Source organism: Podarcis liolepis (assembly GCF_965112155.1).
Source record: "Podarcis liolepis genome assembly, chromosome: 11".
In the NCBI taxonomy this organism is placed as follows: domain Eukaryota; kingdom Metazoa; phylum Chordata; class Lepidosauria; order Squamata; family Lacertidae; genus Podarcis; species Podarcis liolepis.
Window position 1 is genome coordinate 10,217,544 of NC_139565.1, and position 20,052 is coordinate 10,237,595.

Genomic DNA, 20,052 nt, shown 5'->3' on the forward strand with positions numbered 1-20,052 from the left:
CCTTACTAACAACACAAATGGCTCTCTTATATGAAACAGTTTACCGTTCCTTGTCAACGCTTAGGAAATATTTCTGGAAAAGTAGACTTACCAACAAAGAGCTGGCTATTGAGCTGCAAACGGATATGGCCATCAGATGAAGCTGTGTGAGTTCTTTGAGGGAGTTGATCTACTTGCAGCGATGCCTCTTTGATGTTTCTTTCAGCTTTCACGTAGTGCCACTGGTTGTCATTCAAGGAAGCAGGTGACTGCACTGTGATTTCATTTGGCCCATTTCCCACATCAAATGAAAAGGTCACTTCAGTTGGTGCTAGAAAGAGTAAAGACAGTTTAGAATTTTGGTTTACCAAAACCATACTGAAAATGTGTGGAAAGCATGGTATAAACTTATTTTCTTCATGTTGTGAAATAATGGCAAGATTAATTTCCTTTGTTAAAAATAATGACTTCAGCTCTTCCACTGTAAGTTATATATTAGTTGCAGGGAACTAATTTATTGGGGCGGGGGACAGATAGTTAAGCTAGGTGTAACTTTATACCACAAATACTTGCAATATAGACACTGAATATACAAATGTAATAAGCTTTCAGTAAGAAAGTGGAAAACAGCCTAATGATTTGACTAATTGGTTGTTAAACTAGAATAAACCTTTAGTTAAAGGATTGTTTCAGCAAGTAGGAAAACTGATTTTATGTTTTACAGACTAAGAAGCCAATCCATCTAGTACAAGCTCAATAGTATAGAGTACTAGTCAATGCATTTTATATTGCCTACTAATATAGGTGTGGGAAATATTTGTTTAAATATTAATATTAAAAGAACTTCTACAAAAGTTTATTTTTGGAAAATCTGAATAAAGAGTGTACATAAAGCCATACCATAAAAACAATATCAACAGTTTAAGTCAAAAATCAGCTAATTGTTGTAGAAGGATGTATTCTTAATTGCCCACATAGGACTGGTGGAATAGAAAAGCTTTCAGCAGGTATTAAAAAGTTGGAACGTAAGGTGTATGCTTATCAGAGTATTCCACAGTGCTTTGCTGATGACATTAAAGGCTCAGTTTCTTCTGTTGTCAAATGAATCTCACCAACTTATCTCCACTTCTGAACTCAGGGCAGGGTTAGGATTAGGGGCAATTTCATCCCAGTCCAATCCCTGTCAGAACACTTGGCAGAACTGATTTGTCTGAAATAGAAGTGACTGAAACCTTTAAGAAGATACAAATGTTGTTAAATTCAAGAAGCAATAAAGATGAGAGATTTTCAAAGTCCATCTCACTATAGAATCTCTTCAGAGCTCTATCTTGTGGTTGTGTGGAGAGAGTCTCTTCCTTTAAATTCCTGGGAGTTTACATTAGTGAAGACCTCACTTGGAAAAACATGATAACTCAGGTGGTTAGGAAGGCCCTACAGAGACTTCATTTCCTCAGGGTCTTGCGAAAGAACAATGTTAAACAACAATTGATGACCTCCTTCTACCGGTCCACAATAGAAAGTGTCCTCTCATATTGTATCACAGTGTGGTACATTGGCTTGACAGCCAAGGACAGAAAGTCTTTACAGAGGGTGGTGAACACAGCACATGATATCATGGGCTGTCCTCTGAGCCTGCTAGATGACATTGCAAGGGATCCTTGCCTTAGGATAGCGAGAAAAATTCTCAGGGACAATTCACACCCCGGCCAGCACCTCTTTAATCTTCTACCCTCGGGCAGGAGGTATAGAAAACAGGCTAAAAAACAGTTTCTATCTGTGGGCTGTTAGGCTGCTGAACGGAAAATAATATAGTGCAACTGACTTTTGGGGTTGGTGTGTTGTGTGACAAGCACACAGAGTGCAAAGAGATGGAGTGTTTCGGGGAGGGAGGCTCGGTTAATTTCATTGTACACAGGTTGTACACTGACAATAAAGGTATTATTATTATTATTATCATTATCATTATCTTGACCATCCTTTGGGGGGGATCGGGCTGGGCTCCGCAGAAAAGAAATCAGTGAACTTTTCTCTATTTAATTTAACAGTTTGCACATCTAGCCCAATAGATGAAACACAATGTAAAATGGATAACACCTAATGATGTTTAGTCAGTGAAGGCTACTGTTTGCACTCAAACTGAAAATGGTTTCCATGAGATGTGGTCAAAGTAATCCCCTCCCCCCAAAAAAGTTCTTACGACAATCAAGCAGAAGAATATAAGCTTCATATCTGAAAATGAAAACTCATAAGAGGTGTTACTGTATAAAGCTTTAAGTTTAACCTTTCAAACATTCTGTCCAGCACTTGCACTTACTTGATGGATATAACTGAAATCAATGGCATGGCATGGAGCACAAATGTGATTTATGATTCATGTTGCGCTGACTACACGGGCCAGAAAAAGTGTCCAAGTAAAAGTGATGATTGATGCCTGCTCTTCAATTAGCCAAACTCATTTTCCAATCATATTGGAAGCAGGACTCCTCTTTGAAATCAATTATTAGTTCTACAGAAATACCTTTGGCATTGCAGGGTGCCTCAAGAAAAGAACTGTGGGTGGCAAAACACTTGGTTTAAATGCATTTTGTGGGCTTTTATTTCAGAGGTGCCTCCCAATGGGAAGGTGGGTGGAATCCAGCAAGGGAATAAAATAAGACAAAACTCCAAATTGGAACTATGCCTGCAAACAAACAAAAAAACAAACTTTGTTGTATGCGAATGAATGAATCTGCTTCTTGTGGAAACCAATGAGGGATTTCATCATTAGTGTGTTCTGGGTGCTGTTCTAAAACTGGAAAAAAAAGTCAAATGAAGAAATGTTTTTTAAAAAACTATGACAAAAGATAAATTTAGGAATGTGCATCTACTGGATCTACTGACTGCCAGGTAATCCCACCAGGGCCAAGGGATGGAGGAGGTCTAACAGATGGAGGAAGTGACTTGGTGGAAGACACATTGCCCAGGGTCCTCCAAGACCAAGAAATGACCCTGTATCATAGCTGTCAAGCTTTCCTTTTTTTGCGGGAAATTCCCTTATTCTGACGTGGGTGGCGCTGTGGGTTAAACCACAGAGCCTAGGACTTGCCGATCAGAAGGTCGGCAGTTTGAATCCCCGTGACGGGGTGAGCTCCTGTTGCTTGGTCCCTGCTCCTGCCAACCTAGCAGTTTGAAAGCATGTCAAAGTGCAAGTAGATAAATAGGTACCGCTCTGGCGGGAAGGTAAACGGTGTTTCCGTGCGCTGCTCTTGTTCGCCAGAAGTGGCTTAGTCCTGCTGGCCACATGACCCAGAAGCTGTACGCCGGCTCCCTTGGCCAATAAAGCGAGATGAGTGCCGCAACCCCAGAGTCAGTCACAACTGGACCTAATGGTCAGGGGTCCCTGTATCTTTACCTTTTACCCTTATTCCAGCACCATTTCCTGCTGCTTCCCACTGCTATCCCGGATTATTAGATATCCCGTAGACTAACTCCGGGACAGGTGAGGCTGCTGATCCCTTATTTTCAAATCTGAAAGTTGACAGCTATGCCCTGTATACTTCAATGAGATCATTTGCCTACAGAACCCAAATGAAAGCTTTGACAATGCAGAATGGGGAGGAAAGCATTCACTTACTGATTGCTTTTCTAGGAATCCCCAGTTGGCACATGAAATCTGGACTGGGCAATGACCTCACATATAGTCTATAGTAGACTATAGTAGATAGGGTTGTCAAAACCAGGAGAACAGGCCATGAACGCCAGGCTTGCAGCAAAGAATAATATGCATGGCGGCAACACTGAGTTTGAAGGGGGCAGAAGAAGAAAGGATGACTGCAGCAAATCTAGGACAGCAGCACTTCACATTGAGGTCGGGAAGGGAGTGGGCAGGCAAGGGATCTTGAAAGCCATTAGGCTTTTGGATGAAATCTATTAATACGCCTACTCAGGGCATCCCTGGATTTTACACAATGGACTGTACAGCTCTACCCATTATTACTTGACCCACAAATGTGTCTTGTTCTGTAAGACATTGTTAACATTAATTGGACTTCTGTGTACAGTACTGAAAGGAAAATTGCAGCCTGGAAGCAGGGGCACTGTTAGTGGGTATCTCACTATTGGATTTTGCACCAAGCTTCATGCTTTCTGTCTGTTTCCCCCCCTTTGTAATAATTTAGCAACCAAAACAAAACTTTGCTCACAGGGTGGCAGGATGCACTAGAATCAGGCCTATTTGGAAGTAGTTTTGTTCTCAGTAGTGGTTATGCTTTGTTCACGAAAAAGGATGCTGGGGTAAATTAACAGGAAGGATTTGAAACCTGTGGGACCAGAGATTCTTAGAAGACTGGTGTAAATATACGAACTATTTGAAAAGTAATGGTAATGAACGGATTACGCTAGTCGGACTGCAAGACGTTTTGTAAGGAGGACTATCTGAAATATTACAAGAAAGACTATGAGGAGAATTATTAGTTAATGATAATTAAGAGTAATAGAGAAATTAAGAAATGCAGAATAAGTGATAAAGAACGGAAAATCATCAGAGGTGTTGACGGAAGTCTAAAGCATTGTATAACAGAAGAAGTTATGTTATATGATTGTTGGAAATTATATGTTTAAAAAAACCAATAAAAATGTGTGTGTGTGTGTGTGTGTGTGTGTAGGATGATGGAGCAGGTGCTTATCCACATGATCCTATGAACATCTGCATGGAGTTCAGCAAGGCTTACTCTCAGGAAGTTGTTTATAGGGCGGAGACCACACACTAAGAAGTTGAAGTTTCAAAAAGACCGGCATACAAGATTAAATCACAAAATAAAATGGTTTCTGTGTTAGCAACAAGGTGAGGTCCATTATTAATGCCATAATGAGCTTTAAAACATTTCTATTATATTACCATATTGAATGATATCCTGAATTTGACATGTTAATTGTTATTTATCATTAACATTTCAAATTTTCAACCACAAAATGTTAAGTGACTTTGAACAATTAATAAGCAGTCAAACACAAATTGGTCATTTACAGTCAAACATATTAAAACTGAATCCATGATTTACTCAAACGGCCTCACACAGTGACATCAAACATTCCATCTGTTGCAGTCTGTCTTTTTAACACCGGAAATTTTGAATTTGAGCAGTGGTTTTTATTCATAACGGGTTTGAAACACGCAGAGATTTGTATGTCAAAGCAACACATCAGTATAACTTGCTTCAAATGTATGGACTGTACACACAGGATGCTTTTTTCATTCATATATATATATATATATATATATGCTTTCGTAGATTTTCACGGGTACAGGAATGCAGGTTTTGGTGTCTTCGGGTGTCTTCCCGTGTAAGAGTTGGGGTGTCTAGGCGACGTTTCGACGAGGTCTCACTCGTCATCTTCAGGCTGGTGCTTTCGGCTTCTTGTTACTGGAACAGAGCAGGATCTCAGTGTTTGAGTTCCTATAAATACTGTTGAGGGGGTGTGGTGTATAGCCTCCGACGTTCTGGGCAGAGAGGAAGTTCCCAGGTTAGTGTGACTTTTCTTCTTTTGTTCCTTAATTACTTAATTACCTCTCTGCCCAGAACGTCGGAGGCTATACACCACACCCCCTCAACAGTATTTATAGGAACTCAAACACTGAGATCCTGCTCTGTTCCAGTAACAAGAAGCCGAAAGCACCAGCCTGAAGATGACGAGTGAGACCTCGTCGAAACGTCGCCTAGACACCCCAACTCTTACACGGGAAGACACCCGAAGACACCAAAACCTGCATATATATATATATATATATATATATATATATATATGTGTGTGTGTGTGTGTGTGTGTGTGAATGAAACCCCCAGTGGAGACTCTATAGGTCAATTGGCCAAAGTATTACCACAAATACATAGCAGGCTGGTCACACAACAAAGCTACCTAATACTTACAACAAAAGAGCATGACTGTGCATACATTTAACAGTCATCTAAACACATTACAATTTCCTGCTTTCAAGTATGGTCCTTTCAAACCCTTGCTTTGATGTACCTTTCCGGTTTGAAGTTGGTAGATTACATAAATTATGTATTTTATTGGCTGACAGGCAGACAGTTAGCACTTCTCAGCGGTGTTGGTTTGTATTCTATTTTAGTTCTTTTCCTTGACAAGGCAAACATACCCCCTGCAATTTTTAAGTTTCCTTAATCTGAACAGTAAACCAACCAGAATCAATTCTGACCCAAACGACATAAACAAGATTGGCTATATTCCCCAAAAAATGCAGGTTTCCCTGGATTGATATTAGAAACCGCATCGATTGGTTATAGCAGGCTTCCTCAACTTCAGCCCTACAGATGTTTTTTGGCCTACAACTCCCATGATCCCTAGCTAGCAGAACCAGTGGTCAGGGCTGCTGTGAATTGTAGTCTCAAAACATCTGGAGGGCCAAGGTTGAGGAAGCCTGGGTTCTAGCAAAAAAACCAAATGATCCCATATCAACCCTGTATCAGCCCTGTATTGGGAAACTTATAATGTCTGTTGTATTAAATTCAGGATGTCAAATTCAGGATATCAATTTTTTAATGCCCTGTAAGCCACCCAGAGTGGCTGGGGAAACCCAGTCAGATGGGTGGGGCACGAAGAAGAAGAAGAAGAAGAAGAAGAAGAAGAAGAAGAAGAAGAAGAAGAAGAAGAAGAAGGAGGAGGAGGAGGAGGAGAAATAATAATATTATATCAACCTGCCTTCACCCTGCAATGTGATGGAAAAGCCCTTCTATGCAACCCATCATTGGTGGATACTTGGTTGGTTGGAACATGCAAGAGGTCCTTTCTGTAGCTGCATGCCAGTTGTGGGATTTTATCTCCCAGAATATTAATTTCTCATTTGTTTGACTGCCACTTGGGGCTCATCCATGCTTTCCAGGCACAAATCCACATTTAAAGTTGGGTGGCTGAGCTTTCTTTGGGGGGGGGGGGTGTCCCAGGCAGAAGCCAGAAAGACAGAGCCATGCTTGATTTCTACTTGACTCCAAGTCTGCAACTATGGGAGAGGCAATAAACTACAGCTCAGGTTGCATATATGTGTAAATAAACCATATATCATACAGACACCACAGTTCTACACTGTCCCTCATGCCAAGGAAACCAAACCCTGGGTAAGCACCCAGAACCCCTGGAACATTGCACCAATCAGAGATCCGGGTGCAACACTATTATTGGTATGATGCCTAAGAACAGTGGCGTAGTGTGGGGGGTACAGGGGGGGCCAGCCGCACCGGGCGCAACATCGGGGGGGGGGGGCGCGCTCGCTCTCTCAGCTCTCTGCCCCTACCTGGCTCACTCACTCTCTCTCACTGCAGTGCTGGCTGTGCGAATCTTATCCGAGCCGCCGGGTCACCGCCCACTGTGGAGGGGGGGGGGCCAGGCATGCGGTGTGGAGAGAGAGTGAGGGACTATCTGGGGGAGGGACAGTGCAGCGGCCGCCCAGCGGAGCACTGAGCGCGGGAGAGAACCACACCAGACCAGCCCAGGCAGCAGCAAGAAGAAGCTGGCAGCGGCGGCAGGTTAGGGGTTAGGGGCGCAAATTACTTGCCTTGCCCCAGGTGCTGACAACCCATGCTACGCCACTGCCTAAGAATACAGTTACCTATCTGCCCAAGTAGCCTCTGGGCTGGGTTGTACTAATGCAATCATGATACAGCACAGCAGGTCCCCTGTTTCATACAAGAGGTACATTTCACTGCATAATATAAAGCAAATGGGGGTATTAATTCCCCACCCACCCAAAAAACCATCAAGTTCTAGTTCCACAATACTCAAATAAGCAAAGAAAGCTTGGAAATGTTGAGCAGCATATTCTTCATAGAGTATGGGATATGTTTGGGTGAATCTACAAGCAACAGTCTTCCCTCACATCTAACTAAAGGTCCTGTGACTCCTTTCATGGGAGATGACCAGGAACAAAAAGTTGTGGGTTTTTTGGCAGTGACTACTAAAATTGCGGGACGTGGGTGGCGCTGTGAGTTAAACCACAGAGCCTAGGACTTGCCGATCAGAAGGTCGGCGGTTTGAATCCCTGCGACAGGGTGAGCTCTCATTGCTCGGTCCCTGCTCCTGCCAACCTAGCAGTTCGAAAGCACATCAAAGTGCAAGTAGATAAATAGGTACTGCTCCGGTGGGAAGATAAACAGCGTTTCTATGTGCTGCTCTGGTTTGCCAGAAGCGGCTTAGTCCTGCTGGCCACATGACCCAGAAGCTGTACTCCTGCTCCCTCGGCCAATAAAGCAAGATGAGTGCCGCAACCCCAGAGTCGGTCACGACTGGACCTAATGGTCAGGGGCCCCTTTACCTTTTACTAAAATTGCATCATTCTTTCCCTGCCCTCTGCAATTTATCACCATTCCAGTCAGTTAGCTATTCAGATGTCTTTTTCAGTTTCTGATTCAACTGTCTGTTTGCTATGTAACCTTCTTGATTTTGGAACATCAAGATCCCACAAGGCTCTAAGGTTCCACATTGAATTACTAAAACTCAGCACAGTGTTGTTTATCGGCTCCACGACCCTCTGAGGTTACTGCACATTGTTATTTTATGGCAGTTCACAAGAAAGGAACAGAAGGCAAAGTAATGTCACTGTTGTTTAATATGGCAAACATTGGGAAAAGAGTAAATTCATGTTCTTTGTACCATTACATTGAGGAAACAATTTGAGCTAAACTCAATCAGCCATCCTGCACTATAACTGTATAAGGATGCAGTTAAGCAATTTAAGATACTGCAGAGTGAAATTAACGTGGCTTCAAGCCATACAGCATGGGTGGTTCAATTTTTGGGGGCCCCAGTGCACGCATCTCACACATGAACAAACAACCACACTGCAGATACGTGTACTACAAAGATGGAGGAAATAGCAGACCCATACTTGGTAGCAGACAAACGCATACATTTAAAGCAGTATCATGGTTTCCCCCAAGAGCCCTAGGAACTGGGAGTTGATAGCAGATGCTTATTTCCCCTCAGAGAGTTCAGGGGCAGACTTTGACAATTTTCAATGATATGGTGCCCTATGCAAGACCAAAGTTGGTGTCCCCAAAGAGATCTTCTCAATTATGGATCTTCTCAATTATGCTTCCCCCTCAGCTCGGCGCCCTGTGTTGGGGAAACACCGGCATTACCCTAAATCTGGCATTGTATAGAGTTACCATTTCCTGAGTGATTTAACACCCGACCCTTCTTCCCAGGTAACTGTAGCTCTGTGTCGGGAATAGGAGTGCCTCCACCCCCATTGTTCTGCCCGGACAATGAGGTCCAGCTCCGAGGGCCTTCTGGTGGTTCCCTCACTGCGAGAAGCCAAGTTACAGGGAACCAGACAGAGGGCCTTCTCGGTAGTGGCGCCCGCCCTGTGGAACACCCTCCCACCAGATGTCAAAGAGAAAAACAACTACCAGACCTTTAGAAGACATCTGAAAGCAGCCCTGTTTAGGGAAGCTTTTAATGTTTGATGGACTATTGTATTTTAATATTCTGTTGGAAGACACCCAGAGTGGCTGGGGAAACCTAGACAGATGGGCAGGGTATAAATAATATATTATTATTATTATTATTATTGTATTATTGGAACCCTCAACAACTCTCAGACCCTTAACAAACTACAGCTCCCAAAATTCTTTGGGAGAAGCCATTGTTAGTATCTCAGCTCACAGTCAGAGGTAAACTGGCCTCCCCTGGGCAATTGAGTGAGATACTTTGTTTACCTTCCGTCTGCTACTCCCGGCAGGCTAGGTCGTAAACCGGTGATTCTCCTCATTAGACGTGAGGAGAACACACCCTCTGCTTTTCTCTCCTTGCTTTCCCCCCCAGGGAGGGGAAATGAGACAGACAGGAGTCCTTTTTACATGTTTTATTCCGGTCATTCAGCAGTACATAGAAACGCGACTGCTCCCTTCAGACTCCATCAGAAGAGTCACAACTCCTCCCCTGTACTTCCAGTACAGGTCAGATGACACTCTGAGCTAACATCCGGTGCTCAGAGCAGAGAAAGGACTGCCCCCTTTCTCCACTAGTACAGTTGCAAACCACAACATCCTGTTTTTCATTCCAGCCACTTGCAGCTGGCTTTTGCATTGGTGCTTTTTCCCAACAGCCATGACAGATTACAGTGGTACAAGAGTACTTTAAATGTATGGTGTGGCCACACATATCATTTATGCTCCCCATGGCAAGGCTGATGGAGCAAGGTCTCCTTCTGTCCAGTGCTGCTCTGAGACCCATATTTTTGTGCAGTTTTTGGAATCACGCCATTGCAAAGTTAGGCTGAATGCATCTATCTAGAGACACTTGAACCAAACAACCATATATATATATATATATATATATATATATATATATACGTAATATTATATTAAATTGGACTTACAATGCAGTTCTATCCTTATGAAGTCTTTAATTCCCAGATTCTCTAAAAACACACCAGAAGAAGCGGTTGTCTTAAAGAAAAAGGACACATCAGCACTCAGTTCTCCATGAAAAGTGGGGAAATGAAGATACGAGGCCTCAGTGTTGAAGGAGGCTGCATTCCAAAATTCCCCTGATGGCAGAGAGAGGGCGAAAGTCAGAAAACATTGTTACATGCAGTGCATTTAAACAGATGCAAACAGAATGCATTAATTTCCCCCTTCTCTTGCAATTTCAATCCAGAGCTCTATAAATACTGCATAAATAGGGGTCAGTGTGTTGGAAGATTCCATTCCACCTTTAGTTGCAGGCATGGGGTTGTTATGTGTCACATGTCTGTTTACATTCCAGCAAGGTTTGCTGGGCTAAGTGGAACTTCCGGGAATCAGCGTGTTTTTACATGAGTAGAATGTGTCCTTTTATTTAAAATGCATCTCTGGGTTATTTGTAGGGCATAGGAATTCGTTCACCCCTCCCCCCCCCCAAAAAAATATAATCTGGCCCCCCACAAGGTCTAAGGGACAGTGGACTGGCCCCCTGCCAAAAAAGTTGACTGACCCCTGGTTAAGAGGAAATGTTTATTAAAATCTACATCGGTGCTTTTGTCTTACACAAGTCTTGCACAAGACTTCCTTTTCACTTTTGTGCAGGCCACAGTCAGGTTAACAGCATTCTTGCAAAGACCTCAGGATTAAAAATTAAATAAAACAACCACAAAAAGCAGTGGTTATTGACCCAGCCACCCAAAGTGCAAACCTCTATCTTTGCCCTTGTGAAATGTCTTAATTGAGACAGGTAACATTTGCTATTGCACATTTTCTGGGATTGTTTCTAAGGTATACACATGTTTCCAAACACATTTCGTCAAAGCTGCACCTGCTGGTGTGGGTTGCAAGTGGTAAAACTAAACAACATGAATATTCCTGACTGGAAGATAAGGAAATGTGTGGAATGGGCCAAATGGACACATGGGGGGGGGGGATGGAACTTGGTGATATAAGGTGCCAATCTGAATTTTCCCATCTACATTGCCTTTGCTATTATACAATTCTCTAGAGATTGTGAGCATGTGTGCATGTTTGTGCTTCGAGCCCCAAAACCCATCCCAAATGGAAATAAAGACAGTGGAGACAGAATTTAGTTTAAATGTTAATGGGCAAATTTTGGCCACAACTTTATTAAAATACACAAATGTGACTGGTATTGGCTTAGGCATTGGTATCAAACTATATCTGGCTCCTGCCTCACCCTGCAGTGTATATTGACTGGTGCTCACCCCTGGGGTCCCCGGTGGTCCTGGCATGGCCCTAGCCCCTCTCCGGGCTTTGGACGAGATCCAGACCCCCAGATTCCTTTAATGGAATACCCTATTCATTGGAGGGGCAGGTGATGGCCGCACCTCCCCTCCCCACATTCCCCTAAACCAATGCCTAACTGCCAAACCTTACAAAGTTGTGACGATTGCTAAGAGGTAGGCAAAAACCAAGTGGCCGCAGCCAATCTGCCACATTGGAAAAAATTCCTACCTGGCCCCCGTTCCAAAAACAGGCGACCAACCGAAGTCCAAAGCAAGGCCAAACACGACCTAATTAACGGGTGGGTGGGCGGGTGTTCAGCAGCGCGAAGCAAAAGGAGGTCCCTACGTCGTGCTGCCAAATAGATACCCCCAACCCCCAACCTTGCCACACTGCTGACTGGCTAAAGGCCATTGGCATAACTGTGGAACCACCAGCTTGGAGCGGGGCAAGCCCCACCCACAAGCCGGTTAGGGAAGAGTTTCAGGGCCAAGCACAACATAGACCCTGTGTTAGGAGGATCCAACGTGCATGACTGATAGGGAAGAAAGAGGAAGGGTGAGGATGGGAACAAGAAGAATTAAACTGAAATTTAAAAATCTCCGAGTGCTAATCAGAGAACCTGTTGAGGTAGCTGTGAGCAGCAGTTCCTCTCTACTAGTTGCATCCATCAAACGGTTAAGAGCTGTAGTTCTTATTTATTCTGAAAATGTGGATTTTTGGACTTCTTTGTACAGCTACCATGTGCTACTTTGCATCTTGCAGAAGAAAACTGAATACAAAGCTGATGTGACAGTTTATTGTACATCATAAATGAAAAGCATTAACAAAGCAAGGACCTTGTGGTCTTTTTCTATTTTTCTAACAGTTTTGAAAGCCATCAGCTTGGAGAAGTGGATGCAAAATATGGCCTTTGTCGCACTCATAATTACTGATGGAAAAGGAAAGTGATCCTAACCTTTTATCACCTACCATAAAGCTATTCTATATTGTGCACTTGACATCCATAAAGAATTCATGCCAGCAGGGACACTTTGCCTGCAATCCTGACTATTATAAACTGCAGCTAAAAATACATTGCCATTCACCCCGCCCCCTCAAAAACTGCCTCTTTACAGAAAGTTGCTCCTCTGCAAGCCACTTGTGTGCTCCCAGGCTTCTTGGAGACAAATTCCCAGTGTTTACTGAGTAAGTAATATTTGCTTTCCCCACTAGATAAGCATGCAGATGATCTGGCTATCTGAAGGCCTTTGAGATAAACTTTCGCATAGTGCATCAATAGGTAGTTGCCTACCTGAGAGATGTCTCAGGCTGTAGACAGGCAATGATTTTTAAGAGTTGAAAGCTGTAAGATGGATGCTTCACTCTCTAAGTTGGACGCACACATTTCTTTTGTCTCCGTGTCTTCCCTATCCAAGCGTTCTTTTGAAATGCTGTGCTATGAAAAACAGCAAAAGCTGTCTGACCTGGCTTGAAACTGGGCACTATAATATTACTATAGCTGTGTTTTGTTTTTTTCTACACTAAAAGGTGCCAGAACGCACCTCCCTCAGAAGAACCACTCCAGAGCTCAAAGAGGATATCTTCGAGCTGGGGGTCTGGTCTCTTCACGAACCAGAGGCAGCCTCTGTCAGGCAATAATAACAATAATAATATATTATTTATACCTCACCCATCTGGCTGGGTGGGGTTTTCCCAGCCACTCTGGGTGGCTCCCAACAGAATAATAATAATAATAATAATAATAATAATAATAATAATGTGATAAAACATCAAACATTCAAACTTTCCCTAAACAGGGCTGCCTTCAGATGTCTTCTAAAAGTCAGATAGTTGTTTATCTCCTTGACATCTCATGGGAAGACGTTCCGCATGGTGGGCGCTACTACTGAAAAGGCCTTCTGCCTGGTTCCCTGTAACCTCACTTCTTGCAGGGAGGGAACCACCAGAAGGCCCTTGGAGCTGGGCTTCAGTGTCCAGGCTGAACGATGGGGGCGGAGATGCTCCTTCAGGTATACTGGACTGAGGCCGTTTAGGACTTTAAAGGTCAGCACGAACACTTTGAATTGTGCTCGGAAACGTACTAGGAGCCAATGTAGGTCTTTCAGGACTGGTGTTATATGGTCTTGGCGGCCACTCCCAGTCACCAGTCTAGCTGCCTCAGCCTCCTTCAAATGGGCAAGCCGTCTCTTTCTCCTGGGACGAAGAGGTGCTCTGCCCATGCGAAGGTGGTGATGGCAGCAGCCCTAAACAGAGCCCATTCCACTTTGAGAAGAGGAGGAGCAGGAGGAGTTTGGACTTGCTATCCCGCTTTATCACTACCCTAAGGAGTCTCAAAGCAGCTAACAATCTCCTTTCCCTTCCTCCCCCACAACAAACACTCTGTGAGGTGAGTGAGGCTGAGAGACTTCAGAGAAGTGTGACTGGCCCAAGGTCACCCAGCAGCTGCATGTGGAGGAGCAGGGAATCAAACCCAGTTCACCAGATTACATTGCTCCTAACCACTACACCACATTGGCTCATGTAATGGGCTAAACTCATGTAGGGTTTATTTTAAGACCCTTATTCTGATTATTCTAACAAAATTGGTTCCCCCCTCACTGAGTCTCATAGTTAACAATGGATAAACTGCTTAGTGATATTACTTTTTAAGGAGAAATGTATAAAATGAATAGACGAAGGCCACTTAAGGCTTTCAGGCAAGTCCAGCATTATTGTATGTAAGAAAATGTATTCATGAAGAATCTTATTTGAGGTGGCTAGACTTCAGTTTAAAAAGTGCAGGAAAGGAAGTCCAGTGTACCATAAATATAACACATCTAGTCTAGTAAGTAATTTGTAATTTCTATGCAACAAAACATTTGCTTTCAGGATTTCAAAGGCACAATAAAAAGAATATTAATTAACTCTTTTTTAAGTTTTTGCGGTTTGCAAATAAAATGCAAACATAAATGGATACAAAGGAAACATAAGTCAGGAAAATTATTAGTTTTGAATACTGTCCAATTTGTTACAAAGGAGCCTTTCAGTGAACCGTCTATCAGCACAAAGTCATTATGATACTCAAGTGTTTGAATCACAACACACACTTGTTTGTCTCTTATTTGCAAGAATACTATTGCAAACGCCGTTATAAAATTAAACATAAATTTCCCAACGTCCAAACACCAGGAAGCATTCCGATAATGATGGTGGCAGTGTGTCAACAGAACAGCAAAAAGCAGCTTCGGGCGGGAGACAATTTGCAGCCCTTATGTTGCAGATCAATGGGGGAAACGTTATTGGCAAGTTCTCTACCCAAGGATGATAAAGCAAAATATTAAACCTGGCACATAACATAATACCATTAAGGAGCAAGGAAAGGAATCCAGAGATCTAAGTTTTATTTTCAAACACAGATGTCTACTATGACAGAAAGGAAAGGTCTTATACTTTCTATATTTTGCTTTTTAAACTGTACAATATTCATTGCCCTAAAGCAATTTTCACTAGCCTGGTGCCTCCAGATACAACTCTCATCAGACTGCTTTCAATGGATGGTTAGTCCATTGAACTTAGTCTTGTATTTTCTGACTGGCAGCAGCTCCACATGATGATTGACAAGGGTCTTTCCCAGCCCTACCTAGAGTTGGAACTTGTCGGGGATTGAACTTGGAACTTAACAAAAGATAAGAGTCTGGGGCATCTGCCACAGAGGTGGATTTGGAGGAGAGCAACAAGTTGATTTGCACTGGGTGCTAAAGGTTAGCAGGAGCTGGGACTGAGCAACGGGAGCTCACCCCGTCACGGGGATTCGAACCACTGACCTTCCAATCAGCAAGCCCAAGAGGCTCAGTGGTTTAGACCACAGCACCACCCACGCCCTACACCCAAGAGAGAAGATGTAGCAGGGAGTGTCACAACAAAGGTGAACAATGGAAGGCAAGAGGTGGGGTGGGGGTCACCAAATTTTGGCACTGCACAGGGCACCGCTTACATTTTAAAGCCCAAAGTCTGCCACTGACAGGGTGCTGGGTTACTGACTCCAGCTGTACAACATCATCTCTCTGGACAAGAGGAAGATTAGCTAAAATTTCCCTATTATTAAGTTATCTATCCATGGCACATTCCAAAATGTGTGTAACTGAAGTTGTGCAGGCCTGCCATATTCCCTGCACAGTGTTTGAATCATCTCTTTACTTATAGTCTAAAGAGCACGGTTGAATAAAATAGGAGAATGCAGTCCCTGGCGGTGTGATGAGGCACACAAAGCCCTAACAATGCAGCTTGCCAGGCTTGGGGCAAGCTTGGGGCGGCAGCTAGACTGGTGACTGGAAGCGGCTGCTGAGACCACATAACACCAGTCCTGAAAGACCTACATTGGCTCCCAGTACATTTCCAGGCACAATTCAAAGTGCTGGTGCTAACCGTTAAAGCCCCAAACAGCCTTGGCCCTGTATACCTGAAGGAGCATCTCCACTTCCATCGTTCTGCCCGGACACTGAGGTCCAGCGCCAAGGGCCTTCTGGCGTTTCCCTCACTGTGAGAAATGAGGTTACAGGGAACCAGGCAGAGGGCCTTCTTAGTAGTGGCACCCGCCCTGTGGAATGCTATGGAATAAACAACTATCAGACTTTTAGAAGACATCTGAAGGCAGCCCTGTTTAGGGAAGCTTTTAATATTTGATGAATCATTGTATTTTAATATTCTGCTGAAAGCCGCCCAGAGTGGCTGGGGAAATCCAGCCAGATGGGCAGGGTATAAATAATAAATTACTATTGTTATTATTACTGGGGAAGCAGTCCCAGTTTCCCCTTGCTATTTGCCCACCTTGTCCACAGAAGGTCACTACAGTGGATGCTCGGGTTGCGAACGTGATCCATGTGGGAGGCACATTCGCAAGCTGCAGTGTTCGCAACCCACAACACCGCATCTGCGCACATGCGGGTTGCGATTCGGCACTTCTGTGCATGCGCAAAGCGTGATTTAGCGCTTCTGTGCACGAGCAAATGCCGAACCCGGAAGTAACCCGTTCCGGTACTTCTGGATTTCTGCATGTCCGTAACCCAAAAAAACACAACCTGAAGCGTCTGTAACCCAAGGTATGACTGTACTGGGATTGGAGGAGAGACTTCAGCAGTGTTTTCCTTGCATGGCAGCACATACAAAGGAAAGACTGGGACAGGGGAGGTCGTTTTGGCTGTGCCCATGTGGAGAAGGGAAGGCAAGTCAGGAGGGAAGGGCGAGAAAAAAACCCTGAGCTGTCGTTGTTAAGTTGTGGGTGAACATATCAGACGACACAGCGATTCTTCAGACAGCTCTTGTTTATTCAGAGGTCAGAACAGAACTGATGGGTTCAGCCAATCTGCTTATATAGAGCTCAACTACAAAGCAACAGTAACAACTTTCTTTAACTATCCAATCACTGAACGTCATTTTCAATTCCTTATTTGCATATGCGGACCTGAGTGAAAACTATCTACAGTATCCACCTGCTGGCCCAGAATGAGAACTTCAGTACATAACAGTCGTGAGAGGAAGTTATATGCTCTAAAATGCTCCCATAAGGGCAAGGGGGAATGGGGCAGCCATCAGATGAAAGTGCAGGGAGAGATGCGATGAGTTGACTGTGGGATGCAGGTTGAGAAAGAGAGTTGGAGATGCAGTGGGCTGGCAGAGAGAGAAAGGCTTCTGTGAATTGAGGATTTGGACTTCTGTGAAAGTGTGTTCTTTCGGAACAGAAAACCAGGGATTCAAAGGAGTGGGTCTATGTTTTGTGGCTCAGACTCCACCTCTGCCATGTACTTAGTTCCACTGGGCAATCTCAGGCTCAACACTTCCTCAAAATTCCAAAAGATGCCCATGGATCAGCCTCTTGAATTAAAATAAAATTAAAGATGATAAATGGACTTTGAATATCAAAGCTAAAGCTGCTGTTTTTAATAATAAAAAAGCACAACATAAGCCCGTTTTAGGACACAATAATTTATAGTGCTATTTAGCTTTCCTGTTTTCCTTAAACAGGTCTTTTATTATGTAAGCACACAGCAGGGTGGTTATTGGACCCAAGAGATTACAGCAGTTTTCCATTCCAATCCATTTAATGGAGCCTTTGGTATTTGGGTCAGAAATTGAAGTAGACGTTCTTTCACGCTGCCTTCCAAATAGTGTCTAGGTGAACAACTATGAGAATAAGGATTTATGTATGTTAAAAAGAAGACAGAATGTGTGTCATACGAGGAGATAAACTTTTTAGTGGAATAATATAATTTGGTATTTGAGAGTGGTAGCAGCAGACAGAAACAAGGATCTCTGGTGGGCAGTCAAACTATGTACCTGGGCCCAGCAATATCCATTTTTATTTCTTTCCCCTTTCTTCCCTGCTTGCTCTTATTTGCATTGTTCAGCAGCCCTAAAAGGAAGACTGGAAACACATGTTATGGCATTTCCCATAATCTGCAAGTGCATATTAGAAAACAGCTCACTAATATTCTGAACTTAAAAGAAAACTGAGCTGTATACCATTCCCTGTATTTTATGTTTCTGTAGAGGAGTCTGCTTATTAATTTGTCATTGGTCTTATTTTAGCATTTTAAAATGCACTCCATATTTTAACAACATTTATTTGATGCTGTTGAAGTATTATTGAAAACTGTTGCTCCTTAAGGGGATTACTGAAAGAGAGGGGGGCAGCTCAAAGAGGAGTGCAGGCTGAGCTGGCAGAGAGAAAGGACTATGCAATCCTAAATTGCAATAAAATAAAATAAAATAAAATAAAATAAAATAAAATAAAATAAAATAAAATAAAATAAAATAAAATAAAATAAAATAAAATAAAATAAAATAAAATAAAATAAAATAAAATGCTACAGACTACTATGGCCCCACCCAGCAAAGCATCTGATTCCAACCATTCCCTACTTCCTTTGTGGGCCTATGACACTTCACTGGGGGAGCGGGAATGATCCCCATTCCTGAATGAAAACAGCTCAGTTGTTTGTATAGTTCAAGCCTACTCATGAAAGAAGAATGAATAATAGCTGCAGGAAAGCACAATCTTAGGCATGCTTACTCGGAAAGTACCAAATATTTTACAGAGCTTATTTCCAAGCAGGGACAGAGGCTCCACGCTGCAGAAATGGTCCAACCGCTGCCTCTGCCCCCCCCCCAAGCTGTAGGGTGTCTGAGTGGGAGCAGGCAGACAGACTCCGGAGGCCCCGCGGTGTGCCCTGCCCCTATGGACGGCTCACCTCACCCTTATCCTGCCCCTATGGGTGGTTTACCCCTCCCCTGGGCATGCCGCCCTAGGCGCCCGAGTGACTTTGTCCACTGCTTTTTCCAAACTGTGCACAACTGCAGCTTGAGACTTACTGTGCAGTTAGATAACACAAAACTAAGAGAGATAAAGCAGGGCAGTTATTGCAATACAGTTCACATCCAGACTTTGGAAAAGAAAAGTAAACAGGGAGCGACTGAAAAATGGGATTTTACGGATGATGGTTAATAATAATAATAATAATAAAATTTATTTATACCCCGCCCTCCCCAGCCAAGACCAGGCTTAGGGCAGCTAACACCAGATATAAAACAATTGATTGAAATACAGCTTTAAAAGCAAGATTAAAATACAACATTAAAATGCAGCCTCATTTCAGCAGAAACTCAAAAACTTTTTTGGGGATGAAAAAAGGCTAACTATCTTCACTATCTTCAAGGCTAACTATCTAGACTGGCCCTATGTGGGCCAGAAAAAAGCCAGGGAAGTCCCCAAGTAGGAGTTCTATCACAGAAGGAAAAAGGAAAAAAGAAAGAGGGGGAGGGGTGTATAAATAATAATAATTATAATATAATATAAATATAAATATAAATATAAATATAAATATAAATATAAATATAATTATAATATAATATAATATAATATAATATAATATAATATAATATAATATAATATAATATAATATAATATAATATAATATAATATAATATAATATAATATAATATAATATAATATACAGTAATATAATATAAATATAATATGAATATAAATATAATATGAATATAATATAATATAATATGTGGTGTAAAAAAAGTTAGGGTATCTTTGCACGTGTTGTAGTTGAAATGTTACCAGCAGACTCCAGATATAAGGAGGGTGGGTCTTTTAGGATTAAAAGTGCTTTGAGCAGAATGTATTAAATATATTAAAAATGTTGCCCCAAAGCCAGAAGGAGTTACAACTAATGAACTAATAAAACATTTCCCTGCTTTTAATTACTTTGCACCACTTTATAAAATGGTGCAAAACTGGTTACCAGCGTGACATGTTTGGGAAGTGGGGGGCAGGGAGAAAAGTACGGGGAACATATTCACCTTACTGAGGCAAATTGGC

General features: G+C 42.7%; 1 protein-coding gene across 8 annotated transcripts in view; it reads right to left on the reverse strand.

The window, feature by feature from the left end:
- Positions 1-20,052, reverse strand: part of CNTNAP4 (contactin associated protein family member 4) — a gene marked incomplete at its 5' end in the record, with an annotated part of 260,718 nt that overhangs the window by 32,307 nt on the left and 208,359 nt on the right. For all 8 annotated transcript variants that reach the window (XR_014516919.1, XR_014516920.1, XM_083464785.1 and 5 more), the window contains 2 exons: positions 92-310; positions 10,352-10,522. Coding sequence is in view for 6 of the 8 variants with exons in the window: in XM_083464785.1 (XP_083320911.1) it covers positions 92-310; positions 10,352-10,522 (390 nt within the window). The remainder of the gene's footprint in view (positions 1-91; positions 311-10,351; positions 10,523-20,052) is intronic.